Below are 13,577 nucleotides of genomic sequence, written 5' to 3'. Positions count from 1 at the left end.
GGGCCCTGCCTCCTCCCTCGATCCGGGGCTGGATGACTGAGGCATTTCAGACGTGGGCTGAGCCAGCGCGAGCGAGCGAGCTCAGGGGCTGCAGCGATCTCTCGATAAGCCACCTAGAGGCGACTCTGTGCGCGCTCCCCAGTGGCTCCCCGCCCTCCCTCTGATCATGTTGACATATTCACAGGACAGGCAGTAGTACCGATGCGGCGCTGCGACGTTACAGTTTCCGACACCTTCTTTTTATAACTCGGCTCTATCCCCCAGCACTCGACCTGTGAAAACCACGCCTATGCAGCAACACAATTGGTCCGAAAGCGTCAAAGAGCCAATCAAGAGGCCTCCGGCTCCCCGCAGCCCACAGCACAGCCCGACCTTCTAGAGCCGCCGTGCAGACGCCCGGGGAATTCTAGAGGCGGAGGAGGGTGGCGCGGAGCTCTCGCTCGCTCGCTCTCGCTCCCTCCCTTTCCTCGCGCTCCCTCTCCCGCTCCGTCCCTCTCTCCCCGTCTCCTGTCTCTCCCTCTCTCTCCCTCTCTCTCTCCCCCTCTCCCCTGTTCATTCCCCCCACTCAATCCTCCCTGCCCTGCGCGTCTGGACGCAGATTTAGGAAGCGATTTCGCTCACGTTTTAGGACAAGGAAGACAGGCGCGGGAGAGGAGCGCCGCGGGACTCGGATTGCAACCCAGGACACCCTCCGGAGGCTCGGAGCAGAGGAAGGAGGAGGAGGGCGGACGGAAGCCAGTTTGCAGTTCAAGTTTTGATAGCGCTGGTAGAAGAGAGCTTGAATCAGAGATTTTTTTTTTTTTTTTTTTTTTAAAGGCGAGAGACTTTTCCGCTCTCTCGCTCGCTGGCGGAGCCGGGTCTAGCGCTACAGCAGACGCCTCCAGCGAGAGAGAGGGAGAGGAAGAGAGACAGGGGGGCGGGGAAGAAGGAGAAGAGAAGGTAAAAAGTCTCTCGGAGCTGAGTCGTCCGCAATCGCAACAAAGAACCGGGGGCCGGGGAGCGATTCCTGGGACCGGGGGCTGAAGTGTCGATTCGGCTAAGCGGCGGGGCTCGGGCGCCAGTGAGACCCTGCTCGCTGCTCTCGCCTGTGAAACCGACTTCCAGGAGCGGCTTTTTAAAAAACGCAAGGCACAAGGACAGTCACCCCAGCGACTATGTCTCCTGATTTCTCGCCTTGCCCTCTTTAAAAGAGGCACTCCCCTTCCCCAAAAGACACTTCCCCCCCCTTCCCTAGGGTGCTTTAGTTGTGATTCCCCCCCCCCCTTTTTTTTTTTCTTTCTTTCTTTTTTTTCTTTCTCAAACTATGTGCTGCTGTTAAAAACCAAAACAAAACCAAACAGCAGCTGCGGACTTGTCCCCGGCTGGAGCCCAGCGCCCCGCCCGGAGTGGATGAGCCTCTCCATGAGAGATCCGGTCATTCCTGGGACAAGCATGGCCTACCATCCGTTCCTACCTCACCGGGCGCCGGACTTCGCCATGAGCGCGGTGCTGGGTCACCAGCCGCCCTTCTTCCCCGCGCTGACGCTGCCTCCCAACGGCGCGGCGGCGCTCTCGCTGCCGGGCGCCCTGGCCAAGCCGATCATGGATCAATTGGTGGGGGCGGCCGAGACCGGCATCCCTTTCTCGTCCCTGGGGCCCCAGGCGCATCTGAGGCCTCTGAAGACCATGGAGCCCGAAGAAGAGGTGGAGGATGACCCCAAGGTGCACCTCGAGGCCAAAGAACTTTGGGATCAGTTCCACAAGCGGGGCACCGAGATGGTCATTACCAAGTCGGGAAGGTAAGCACGCAGCAGGGCCCCCTCCCCCAAGCTAATGGAGGTGTTTTCTTCTCCCCCCACCTTGCCTTTATCTCTCTCTGTTCCCAGAATACCCGGTTTGCCAGTTACTCGGGCTTAGGCAAAACTTGGTTCCCCTGGAACCAGGTACAGACATTCCCCGGCCCCTGCCCCACGGGTGGGAAATTTCGGCTTACCTGGCCCTTTGCAGCCCTAGTTCCTCCCACCTCGGTCGGCACCCTGGATTCCCTACAGGCTAGATAGGATTTTTCCAAGGCACTCAGACATCTCCTGCAGGAAGAAAGAAAACCACCCCATGGCAGGAAGTTCGCTGTTCAAACCTTTCTGGAACATCCTTATGTCTTTGTTGATGTTCTGGGTTTTGTTTGTTTCATTTTGTTCCCAGCGAGAAAAACTTCACTGCCCTTTTCTTTTGTGTGGTAGTGGGAGACCCCGAAGCTGGCTCTCCATTTGCCCTTTCTGCTCTCCAGCCTAGCCTCTGGGTCTGCAGGGGGGCCTGCGCTGGCCTCCGGCAGGGTCACAGAGAAATGGAAGGGCATTTGGGTTTGTTTGTCTACACTGCTTCACGTGTCCGTAATCCGAGGGAGAGTTTAGGCAATTTTGGATAATTAAGATGATGTTTGCAGATCCAAGGCCCCTGGAGAGACACATGCTGCTTTTTTCTATATTACCGACCATATTTTATATAACGAAAAGGTCCTTGCCTGACCGAAACCTGCCTGTCCCTTAAAATCAATGATTTTTTTTTTTTATGGCATTGAAGTCCATCAAAGCATAGTGTTGGAATAATAAAAATAAACTCCCTCTCTTGAGGGATGTCTCCAGCTTTCGGTATCTTTCCTAGCAAAATGAGGCCAAAGCTGGGCATAAAAATTCTCTAAACCCAGAAGACATTACCTCGGTTTCACAGTGAAGTGCTTCCTTTCGAGTCAGGACCGTGGGTTGCCACCGCTTCTGGGAAATAAGAAGCTGTTGGTGGTACAGCCTTGCCTTTCGGGACGGGCCCGAGCCAGGGGAGAAATGTGGTTAGCAGCATGCCAGGCAGATTGGTTATCAGGCCCAGAAGTCCACCCCAAACTACAGAATTCGTTTTGAGAACTCACTGAAGGCCGGTTTCATTTCCCCCAGAGGCGGGTTCGCTGCTCCGTAGCAGGGAAGCTGGACGTTTATTTCCTTGATAAATTTAACTTTTTCTCAGCAGTGGCGAATTCTAGCCTTGACTGACCCCACTTTAAGTAAAATCCTACCCCTAGCTGTTTAGAAGTAGGCACTCCGGGGACAGGGGGGAAAGGCCAGAATTTCTCTGTAAAGAGGGCCATCTGTGAAGTCCGACAAGAGGAAAAAATTGTGGAGAGATTATTAGACGCTGTAGAGAAAGGGAGTGCCATAATTCACTTGTTTTGAACCTTGAGACATTTCGCCGTGGAGAAATTGAGGGTACGTAACACTTCTGTCGTGGAAGGATATAATATTGCCCTCAGTGGCCTTCCTCTGAAACAGAAACTCCTCAGTCAATCACGGCAGAAAGTTTTGAATTTGATTGAAATATTTTAGGGTAAACAGGGACTCAAACCCAAGAGTCTGAGCCATTTCTTTTTCTCTTCCCTTGCTGTTGTAGGCGAATGTTTCCTCCATTTAAAGTAAGATGTTCTGGGCTGGATAAAAAAGCCAAATATATTCTATTGATGGACATTATAGCTGCTGATGACTGTCGATATAAATTCCATAATTCTCGGTGGATGGTGGCTGGTAAGGCTGACCCTGAAATGCCAAAGAGAATGTACATTCACCCAGACAGCCCGGCTACCGGGGAACAGTGGATGTCCAAAGTTGTCACTTTCCACAAACTGAAACTCACCAACAACATTTCGGACAAACACGGATTTGTAAGTTTCACCGCTCAGTAAAATTTTCTCTTTCTTCACCTTAGCCAAGGCAGCGCTTCCCCTGTCCTTGTAAAATCCCAGGTTTCTGCTCAGACTTCTCCCTCGCCCTCTGTTGCTAAGTGTAGCAAAAGTTGTTCGATCGGAAACAGAGCCAGAGAGAGGATTCCGGGGTGTTTCTCTTTGGATAATGGAAGGCCTGGCTCTCTAAAAGAAACGAGGGCGAGAACACTCACCACTCGCGTTCTGTGGCAATTCCAGGTCTTGGTGAACGCCTGACTGTGAAGTTAAAAACCAATTGTGAAGCTACAAAATCAATTTTAAAGTTATGTGTCTGCCAGGAATTTGTTTTGAGCTATCATACTTCTGTTTGGAAACGAGCCTTATTATTTCTTGGGCGGGGGGTTAAGGTTCAGAGCCCTGGCTACGTTGGTTAAAAGCGTGTGAGTACATTTTTGGAAAGATTTTTTTTTTTTTTTCTCCTATGAGAAAAAGAAACTCGGGCTTAGGTGAAAGTCAGGTTTGCTAGAAATGAGACGGAGCTCTCCAGGATAAAAATGATGTGCATGTTGGAGGTGTATGCATGGAGTCGGTGGGAGAGTCCTTAGAAACTTTGAGGAGACTGGAATTGCTTGTAAAAGTCAAGCCAAACACCTTTTGCCCCCTGCCCCCCCTCCCCAACATTTCAATAAAATAAACCGAGTGATAAGCGAGGAATCAGCAGAAAGATTAGGCCCAGGAAGATGTGAATGACGCGGAAATATCTTCAGCGGGCAGGAATTGCATTTGAAGCCTTTGATTTGATTAAGGCATAAATATTCCTCTCTAGAGTTCAACCTTGCAGGGCTTTAAGTGGATTGGGCTCGTCAATTAGTGGGCGCTTAAAGGACTGAATCATTTTGTAAATTAAAATGCATGTTTTTCTCTATCTTTTAAGACTTTGGCCTTCCCAAGTGATCACGCAACGTGGCAGGGGAATTATAGTTTTGGTACTCAGGTAGGCTAGGGTTCAAGGTACGAACGGACCTTAGATGGTGAGGGTGGGGGGGACCCTTTGGAAACCGAGGAGCAGTTTGGATTCTCCAGAAGATAACATGTGTGGAGCGGAGTGTGCCCACAGAGGTGCTCCGAGGAGAGGAGGTGGGCTCCAGACGAGCTTGGTACCCTTCGGTGGGGTAGATGTCAGCCTGGCAGGGGTCCTAAGGCCCCGTTTGTCTCACTAACCCTTTTTTTTTTTTTTTTTGCTGTGTCTCCCCTCTCCCCTGCGCCCCCCCCCCCCGCCCCCCGCAGACCATATTGAACTCCATGCACAAATATCAGCCACGGTTCCACATTGTGAGGGCCAATGACATCTTGAAACTTCCTTATAGTACATTTCGGACATACTTGTTCCCCGAGACTGAATTCATCGCCGTGACAGCATACCAGAATGACAAGGTAACCAAAAGGCGCTTTTTCTTTTCCATGGCGACATTTCCCCCCTCACCTTTAAGCTGCCTGGGGAAGACACTGAGGGATTTACAAAAGAATTGGGACGGGAGAGGCTCAGTTTTCTTCTGTGATTTGAGCTTCAGGGGAGCTTTTGGGGGGGAAGGGGCTCTGAGCGCGTCCAAGAGGCAGGGAACACACAAAACAAAACAAAAACTTGACCAGCTAGGACTCCAACGCGGAGTGAAAACATGCCAAACTAACTTTGCTAGTGAGCAGCTCCTGTAACCGTGTTGCCACCGGCTTCCCCACTCCTGGCTTTTTCTTGTTTGTTTTGAGGCTCAGCTTCCTCTCCTTCTGGAAGAAGCATCAAAAACCAGGTTCCAGGTTCTAAAGGCACCAGCTAAAAAGTTAGGGCAAAAGCCATTTGGGATATCCTGGGAGGAGAATCCCATTGGAGAACAGATTTTCTCCCCTAGCCAGAAACCCTGAGTAGCTGGTCTGGTTTTTATTACCTTTTATGCTGCTGTGTTTTTTATGGTGTGTGTGTGTATGTGTGTGTGTGTGTGTGTGTGTGTGTGTGTGTGTGGTTGGAAAAACCTCCTCTGATCACAGGGTCATGCTAATCGAGTTGTCTGAGGCTTTTGAGATGAGATGACCAAACTCATCCCTTCATTTGAGGGTTGTTTTTTTTTTCTCCCTTGGGCCTGAAGCCCAGATTAGAAGTACCCCCAAATGGACCAGTAGGCAGCACCTGGTATGTCAAGTTATGCTGGCCTGAAGGTCATGGGCATGTGCACTGAGAGACCCGGGGAAAGTGAAGCTTGCTGATTCCCCAGCTCCCAGCTTGACTGTCAGCAGGCTGTTCTGGGGGTGCGAGCAGTAGGAGCAGTAGAGGACCCCTGCTCTTCTGAGCCCTGTTTCCTTTTGCATTTGAATACGTTGTCCCCACGGGTGGGTGCTCTGACTTTCTAGATCTCTTTTTTTTTTTTCCTCTAAGGGAAGGGATTTGAAAGATTACATACTATGGCATTTTGCCCCAGCGTGCAAATGCACGCTCCCTCTAGACCCAGAATCCTGTGAATCTGAGTTGTTAAAGTAATAATAAAACATTGCATTTTTGATGGGACAAAGAGGCCACAGGCCTTCTCCAACCTAAGGGGGGGTGACAGAGCATATAAATGAAAACAAATGTTTCCAGTGGTCATTCAGTCCTTTGACATCTGTAATTGTCAATATTGTAATTCCTCAACCCTCCTCCCCCGCACCGACCCCAACCCAGCAAAAAAAAAAAAAAAAAATCAAACCCACTCTGGCACAAGAGCAGCGAAACCCCATAAATCATTTTATTAGATTCACAGAAAAGTTTGGAGTGTATGCTCTGTGTGTGTGTGTGTGTGTGTGTGTGTGTGTGTGTGTGTGTTTGGGGGCAGGATTTACGCCGTATTTTATGATTAATTGCACTGTATGAAAAAAAACAAAATGAAAGCATAATTTTAAGATCTACAGGTTGTCTCTTTTGACAACTTTGACAGTCTTTCCATTTCTAAACCCAAGCTCTCAAGGCTGCCTGCAGAACAGAATGAGGCATTTCCCAGACGGTATAATTTCAGTCTGGAATCCCTGCTGTGGCTTCCTATGGGAGGTGTAAGCCATGGTGTAGATCCTTGATTTTTCTCCGGGTCCTGTCCACCCTTACAACCGTTATTCCTCTCCCTTTCTCTTTAACCTGGCATATACGAATGACTTCTTTTGGCGGTCCAATTTCTAGTAGACTGAGTTGGGGGGGCGGGAACTCCCCCCGAAACATTCTAGAAAATGAAGCCAATGTCTCTTTCTTGCTTGTGTCTCCTCCTCTAGATAACTCAGTTAAAAATAGACAACAACCCTTTTGCAAAAGGTTTCCGGGACACTGGAAATGGCAGGAGAGAAAAAAGGTGAGTGGAGACCCTTAACCAGTATTTTCTCAGGTAATTTGGAGAATTATTTTCCTTGGACCCAAGTCTCAACTGTTAGAAGCGGGATGCAGGCACTTATATTAAGAAGGTGTGTGTGTGTGTGTGTGTGTGTTGGGGGGGGGGTGGTGGAAAAGAATTGACCGCCTCTCTGCTACCTGCTTGCAAGGACATGAACTAGGCCCACACCACACGGTCTCTGGAAGAAAAGTGTCAGGGATAACAGATCATATACAGTCGCCTACTCATTCCTAATGAAGTTCATCCCAGGCAGGTCCCAGGAAAGGACTAAACCATTCACAAAATGCTTTGGAATTTTTGCAATCTTGTCTTGCAAATACGGTCCGACAGAACTGAGGCCCCTTGAGAAATCTAGGATGCTCTCCTTCATGGGTATACATATCATTTTGCATTAAGCAGACAGCTGGATAGTATATGGAAGCAGCTCTCCCCTCCCCCACCCGCTTTCAAAGAATTTCCAAAATCCAGAAGATCAGCCCAGATTTTTAACCTCTCCCCTTGCGGGGTGGGGGTGGGGGGGGTAAGCGTTAAAAAATAATTTCCAACATCCACATAGATTTTTATTCTCCCCCTCCGGTTACGATGGGTAGGTCGGTAACACAATTAAAGTGCACCATGAAATAAGCAAGTTGGCAACCGCGGTCTTAGCAACCAGTGGGGAGTTTGGAGGCTGTGTGTGTTCACCAGCTGGGGCACCCAGTTCACCCTCCTTCTATAAGGCCGGCCGTTCAGCTGTCTGTGGCCCGTGCTCTTGCCCTAATGAACTGCTGATCTTGAGTGGAGCTGAAGCCTTCTTCCTCCAACAACCTCCTCCCCTCAGTGCCACACTCAGGCCTCCTTACAGGCTCCAGAACAATGCTCGGGTCTCTGGCTGCCTCGGGGCAAGCAGGTTTCAGAGAAACCGTGGGTGGTGGGCAGGGTGAGGTGTGCCCAGTGCGCCTCTTTGGAGAGGGTGAGGCGGACAAAGAGGGGAAATGTCTGTTCCGCTCTGTGACGCTGGGTGTGGGCTTCTGGCACAGAAAACAGCTCACCCTGCAGTCTATGAGGGTGTTCGATGACAGACAGAAGAAGGAGAATGGGACCTCAGATGAGTCCTCAAGCGAACAGGCAGCCTTTAACTGCTTTGCTCAGTCCTCGTCTCCAGCTGTCTCCACCGTAGGGACATCGAACCTCAAAGGTAGGACCTGATCGCCTCCAGATTCTCCACTCCAGGTTTGGGGGTGGGGGGGGCGGCTGGGAGATTTGGGGGGTGGGGGTATCCACCAGGGACCCTGCCCTTCAAAAACTTCAGATGCTTCTTCAAGTCCCTAAGCAGGAGCCACAGTTCAAAGAGGGTGGCCAGGTGTGTCCCCGTCCCTCAGGTGTATAAAGGAGAACTCCGAACCCCCTTCCTGCAAACCTTGGTTTGGCTGAGGCCGGGGTGGCTGTTCCTTCTCGGTGGGGCCATCTTTGAAAACTTGCGCGGAGCACGTCTCTGTCTCTATCTCTCTCCCTCAACTCTCTCCAAGCTAGCAACTGCTGACTTTTTACTATCTTTGAGCTCTAGATTAAAATGTATTTGGCCTGAGGCGGGGGGGGGGGGGGGGGGGGGGGGGGGGGGGCAGGGAGGGGATTCTCTGCCACCTGGAACAGGGACAGTGGCTGAGAAAACGTCCAGCTTTAGGGCCAACAATGGGAAAACAGCACTGGGGAAGCAGAGGAGGCCCTGGGGATCCAAGTAGGGAGGGTAGGGGAAAGAGAGAGAGAGAGAGCGCGGACAAGATGCTTCAAATCCCCAGTTAGTTCCTGTGTTTAAAGAACAAGAACTATTTATTTGGAAAGACACACACACACTCTCAACGGGAAGAAACCTGTTTTTAAGTGAATTAAAATGAAAGTCCATTATGACTTCAGTCCATTTAAACTTTAAACATAAAATAGGATCCCTTTTTCTTTTCCTTTTTTTTTTTTTTTTTCCTGGGGGGAGACCCACAGAGGGTGTGGTGAAAGAATCTGTGATTGTCCCAGGGTGGGTGAGCGGGCTGCCCCCATCAGTCTGCAGGGACAGGGGCAACAGAAGGTTCCAGTTGAATGTGTGTGTGTGGAGGGAGGGTGTGGATTTCTGCCACTGCTACCAGGGCAGGGTTCAAACGGATCCTTCTGGAAGAATTCACAAATTTCTGGAAGGTGCCAATCTTGGACACTCACTGCACACAGACTCTGGATAGTAACTAGGAGGTGTTCCTGAAGTGAGTTTTAGGATACGTTTAATTCTGTTTCTAAAAAGTGAAGGCAGTGAACTGGGGAAAGGCGAGTAAAGGCTTTGACAGGGTAGGAGCTCAACGGACGATTGCAAAAAATAGTAAAAGTCCACTAGCGGTTGGGGGAGGGGGAGTTCTGGGGGGAAGGGGTTCAGTTCTATGTTAAATATTGTAAATTGAGGGTTAGCTTAGTGAATCGTCCCAGTAAAGTTGTGAGGTGTCATCACTCCCACTTTGCGGATGAGAAAACTGAGGCCCGGAGAGGTTAAGGGGCCGGCCGGGGACCACACAGCTAGTACATGGCCGAGCTGGGATTCAGACCAGGCAACTGGAGTTCCCCGCTGGCCCAGATTGGAGCTCACGCCCTTCCGCTTGGCTTTTGTGCCCCTCCTATGGTAGATCTGTGTCCCAGCGAGGGGGAGAGCGACGCCGAGGCCGACAGCAAAGAGGAGCACGGCCCGGAGGCCTGCGACGCGGCCAAGATCACCACCACCACGTCGGAGGAGCCGTGCCGCGACAAGGGCAGCCCCGCGGTCAAGGCGCACCTCTTCGCCGCCGAGCCCGGCGGCCGGCCCCGGGACAGCGGGCGGCTGGACAAGGCGTCGCCCGACTCGCGCCACAGCCCGGCCACCATCTCGTCCAGCACCCGCGGCCTGGGCGCCGAGGAGCGCCGGAGCCCGGGCCGCGAGGGCGCGGCCACGTCCAAGGCCGAGGAGGCGCGCGCGCTGCCGGGCAAGGAGGCCTTCGCGCCGCTCACGGTGCAGACGGACGCGGCCGCCGCGCACCTGGGCCAGGGCCCCCTGCCGGGCCTCGGCTTCGCCCCCGGGCTGGCGGGTCAGCAGTTCTTCAACGGGCACCCGCTCTTCCTGCACCCCGGCCAGTTCGCCATGGGGGGCGCCTTCTCCAGCATGGCGGCCGGCATGGGGCCCCTGCTGGCCACCGTGTCCGGGGCCTCCACCGGCGTCTCGGGCCTGGATTCCACCGCCATGGCCTCCGCGGCCGCGGCGCAGGGACTGTCGGGGGCGTCGGCGGCCACCCTGCCCTTCCACCTCCAGCAGCACGTCCTGGCCTCGCAGGTAATTAGGGGTCATCCACCGGGCTCTCCAGACCCTCCCTCGGGGTCGCTCTGCTTACCCCGCCCTGCGTGTGATGCCAGACCCCCACCAGTCCCCCTGGCCTAGGAGCCCTAATAATAATAATTAATAATAATAATAATTGCTAGGTCGAGGTTTATCTCACTGACTCAGCATAACCTGACACTCCCCCCCCCCAAAAAAAAAACTTCAAATTTTTTTCTAAGTTAAGGGCTGTTTCTAGTAGAGTAGGTAAGCAGTAATCATGCTTAATGGCTCTATCTGGCACTTCGGTTGTGCTCGGTCTGTTCGGCTGTTGTCACCTCCCCTTTATAGACGAAGTGGCAGAGGCCCAGAGATGTTGAGTCACTTATCCAAAGTCACACAGCCTGTAAGTGGTGGGGCAGAGGCGCTGACTTCAGGACCTTCTTCAGGGTCTATGATGTCGGCTTCAGAGCTCTAAGGCCTCTCCAATGGCTCATAGCCAACCGCCCCGCCAGGGATCACACAAGGGGGAGACCACGGCCTGGGGAGGGGCAGGGACTGCTTTTGGGTGGGAGTGGAGCCTTCTGCCTTTCCTTCCAGTGGGAAGCTTGTCCCCTGTCCCTCACCCCCAGCAGGCCAGCCTGTCCCCCAAAGGGTTAATGGTTTGTGCCTGTGTGGGAAATGTCAGAGGATAGGGGCAGACTTCTTCGGCTGGCTGTGGCAGGCCTGGCGGCCTCTTATACGGGTCAGACAGCTGTGCTGGGGTGCAGGGCAGCTGGGGAGAAGTCGGGCCCGCTGGAAATGCTCTGAACCCAGCGAGAAAGGTTCTGTGGGGTTTTCTGCACGCCCTTGCCTTTGTTTTGTCTGAGTACATTCGTCTCCCTTCTCTGAGCCAAGAGGCAGGGTTTGCTCCCCTCTGGTGGGGGGGGGGGGAGGGGAGGAGGGAACTGAGAACAGGGCTGGCTTCTGGCCCTTCCCCTTGCTCCCCTCTCCTTCTGGAGACCCTGTCCTGGAGGGACTGCCTGGGCAAACAGGTAGGTGGTCAGGGTACCTACCCAAGGCAAAGGACAGAGAGAACTGGCCCAGGCCAGGGGGCCTGAGTTTTAAATTCAGCTTCTGGAACTTGAAGCTGAGTGGCTTCCTGTACCTGTGGGGCCTACCTCAGTTTCTCTACCTGTAATACCAATGTATCAGGCCAGATGATTTCTTTGTCTCCGTTTAGAGCAAACACCTTTCGCTCCCCCCACCCCCAATTGCCTTTAGCAAATGTATGTCCCATAATTTATACCCTCTGCTACCTTTGTGGCTGGACTAGCCTGCAGCCCCATTTATCAGGTGCACCGACTGACCCCAGTGGGAGAATTTCTAACAGTTCTGTTGGTCAGGTGCCCCATGTAGCGCGTTGCGGGCCTTAGCCCATTCACTATGCAAAGTCCCAGTAAGGGTACGAACTATCTCGTATATCCCTGGGTTTTGTTTTTGTTGTTGTTGTTGTTGTTGTTGTTTTTCCTCCGTAAGAAAGCTGGGGCACAGGGAGTGAAGTGGATCTAGAGAAGGAAAGCTGAGTGCCCCAGCCCCAGAGATTAATGACTTGCCCAAGGCCCCAAGGTTGGGGGGAGGGGGCGGGTGGTCGGCGGAGGTTGGCTCCTCCCCACTGCGCAGGCCCTGCGGGCCGATTCACCGCCTGCGTTTCTCTTTCTCCCCGCAGGGCCTGGCCATGTCGCCTTTCGGAAGCCTGTTCCCTTACCCCTACACGTACATGGCCGCGGCGGCGGCCGCGTCTTCGGCCGCGGCCTCCAGCTCGGTGCACCGACACCCCTTCCTCAACCTGAACACCATGCGCCCGAGGCTGCGCTACAGCCCCTACTCCATCCCCATGCCGGTCCCGGACAGCAGCGGCCTGCTCACCACCGCCCTGCCGTCCATGGCCGCGGCCGCGGGGCCCCTGGACGCCAAAGCCGCCGCGCTGGCCGCCAGCCCGGCCTCGGTGGCCGTGGACTCAGGCTCGGAACTCAACAGCCGCTCCTCCACACTTTCCTCCAGCTCTGTGTCCTTGTCGCCCAAACTCTGCCCGGAGAAGGAGGCGGCCACCAGCGAACTGCAGAGCATTCAGCGGTTGGTCAGCGGCTTGGAGGCCAAGCCGGACAGGTCCCGCAGCGGGTCCCCGTAAAGCCCTCCCTAGAAAAAAAATCTCTTCATTCCAGTCTCCAGTCTGCAGTGCACTTTGTTGGATGTAAAATAAACCACGGGCGCGCCGTGGGGTTGGCCCTTTGTGCAGTCCTGTCTGGGAAGGGGTGCCGGACTCCTCGAGAATGTGCTAGAAACAGGCCCTGTCTTCTTGGCGTGGTTTATATATCCAGGATCTGACTCAGATTCTGGGGCCCAGAAATGTCTGTTGCCTTGAGCTGTTGGGGTAGGAGTTAAACCATTTATAGCCACAGCACCTCCCGCCACAAGGCTGGTCTGGTTGCTGTGGGGAGAAATAAAGGTAGCCAGGCCCACCAGGAGGGGAGGTGTTGAAAGGCTTCTCCCCCAGTGCAGATTTATATATATATATTTTTTCCTTCACCGTGTCAAGTAGAAACAAAAACAAAATTAAAAAAAATATATACTGGGGACAAATGAATACATTAACATGATTCTGTTTGTGAACATTAAAACTTTATAGTGACTTGCGTATCAGTTCTAAATAAATGACTGAGCAGCATTGTTTGGGGAAGGAAGTCCTTGCCATCCTTCTTTGGTCTCTATTAAGGAAATCTGTGTCTTTTTAATATTCTTGTGATGTTTTAAGAGCCGCTATAGGTCTCTTTTTGCATGATCCACAGTAATGTATTTGTGGTTTTTATTTGAATGCTTGCTTTTAGAGAGAAAAGAACATGAACCCATACTCCCCCCCCCCCCCATTCTCTACCCTCCAATCGGCAATCCCAAGGGGGGGGAGGATTTAAAGGGAAGGGGTAGGGAGAACACACACACACAAAGTGAATTTATTTTATCTCATCTTTGTAGCAGGAATTATGTCTCAGTTAATTCTCTTTCCTCTATATGCAATAACAAGGTTTTAAGAAAAATAATAAAGAAGAAGTGAGACTATTAGACAAAGTATTTATGTAATTATTTGATAACTCTTGTAAATAGGTGCAATATGAATGCTCGGAAAATTAAACTTTAATTTATTGACGTTGTACATAGG

At 52.3% G+C, this 13,577-nt stretch overlaps 1 protein-coding gene across 2 annotated transcripts; it reads left to right on the top strand.

The window, feature by feature from the left end:
- The first annotated feature begins 505 nt into the window (after positions 1–505).
- Positions 506–13,376, top strand: TBX3 (T-box transcription factor 3). 2 transcript variants are annotated; one of them, XM_042910713.1, is made up of 8 exons: positions 506–1,778; positions 3,415–3,682; positions 4,617–4,676; positions 4,970–5,116; positions 6,968–7,044; positions 8,103–8,260; positions 9,723–10,399; positions 12,090–13,376. In XM_042910713.1, the coding sequence occupies exons 1-8, from the start codon at positions 1,390–1,392 to the stop codon at positions 12,549–12,551; spliced, it is 2,238 nt and encodes a 745-aa protein (XP_042766647.1). In that variant the 5' UTR covers positions 506–1,389; the 3' UTR covers positions 12,552–13,376. The 2 variants fall into 2 exon arrangements, with proteins under 2 accessions (XP_042766647.1, XP_042766648.1); XM_042910714.1 differs by lacking the exon at positions 4,617–4,676.
- Positions 13,377–13,577: the final 201 nt, after the last annotated feature.

The sequence above is a fragment of the Panthera leo genome, chromosome D3 (genome assembly GCF_018350215.1).
Source record: "Panthera leo isolate Ple1 chromosome D3, P.leo_Ple1_pat1.1, whole genome shotgun sequence".
Lineage (NCBI taxonomy): Eukaryota > Metazoa > Chordata > Mammalia > Carnivora > Felidae > Panthera > Panthera leo.
The sequence above is the reverse complement of the archived record's forward strand: the minus strand, read 5'-3'. Positions and strand labels throughout refer to the sequence as shown.

Excerpts from the sequence above, each read along its gene's own strand:
- TBX3 (XM_042910713.1), top strand. The coding sequence starts at position 1,390 with ATGAGCCTCTCCATGAGAGATCCGGTCATTCCTGGGACAAGCATGGCC. Across the intron at positions 5,117-6,967 it reads CAGCATACCAGAATGACAAG|ATAACTCAGTTAAAAATAGA; the intron begins GTAACCAAAAGG and ends CTCCTCCTCTAG. Across the intron at positions 7,045-8,102 it reads AATGGCAGGAGAGAAAAAAG|AAAACAGCTCACCCTGCAGT; the intron begins GTGAGTGGAGAC and ends CTTCTGGCACAG.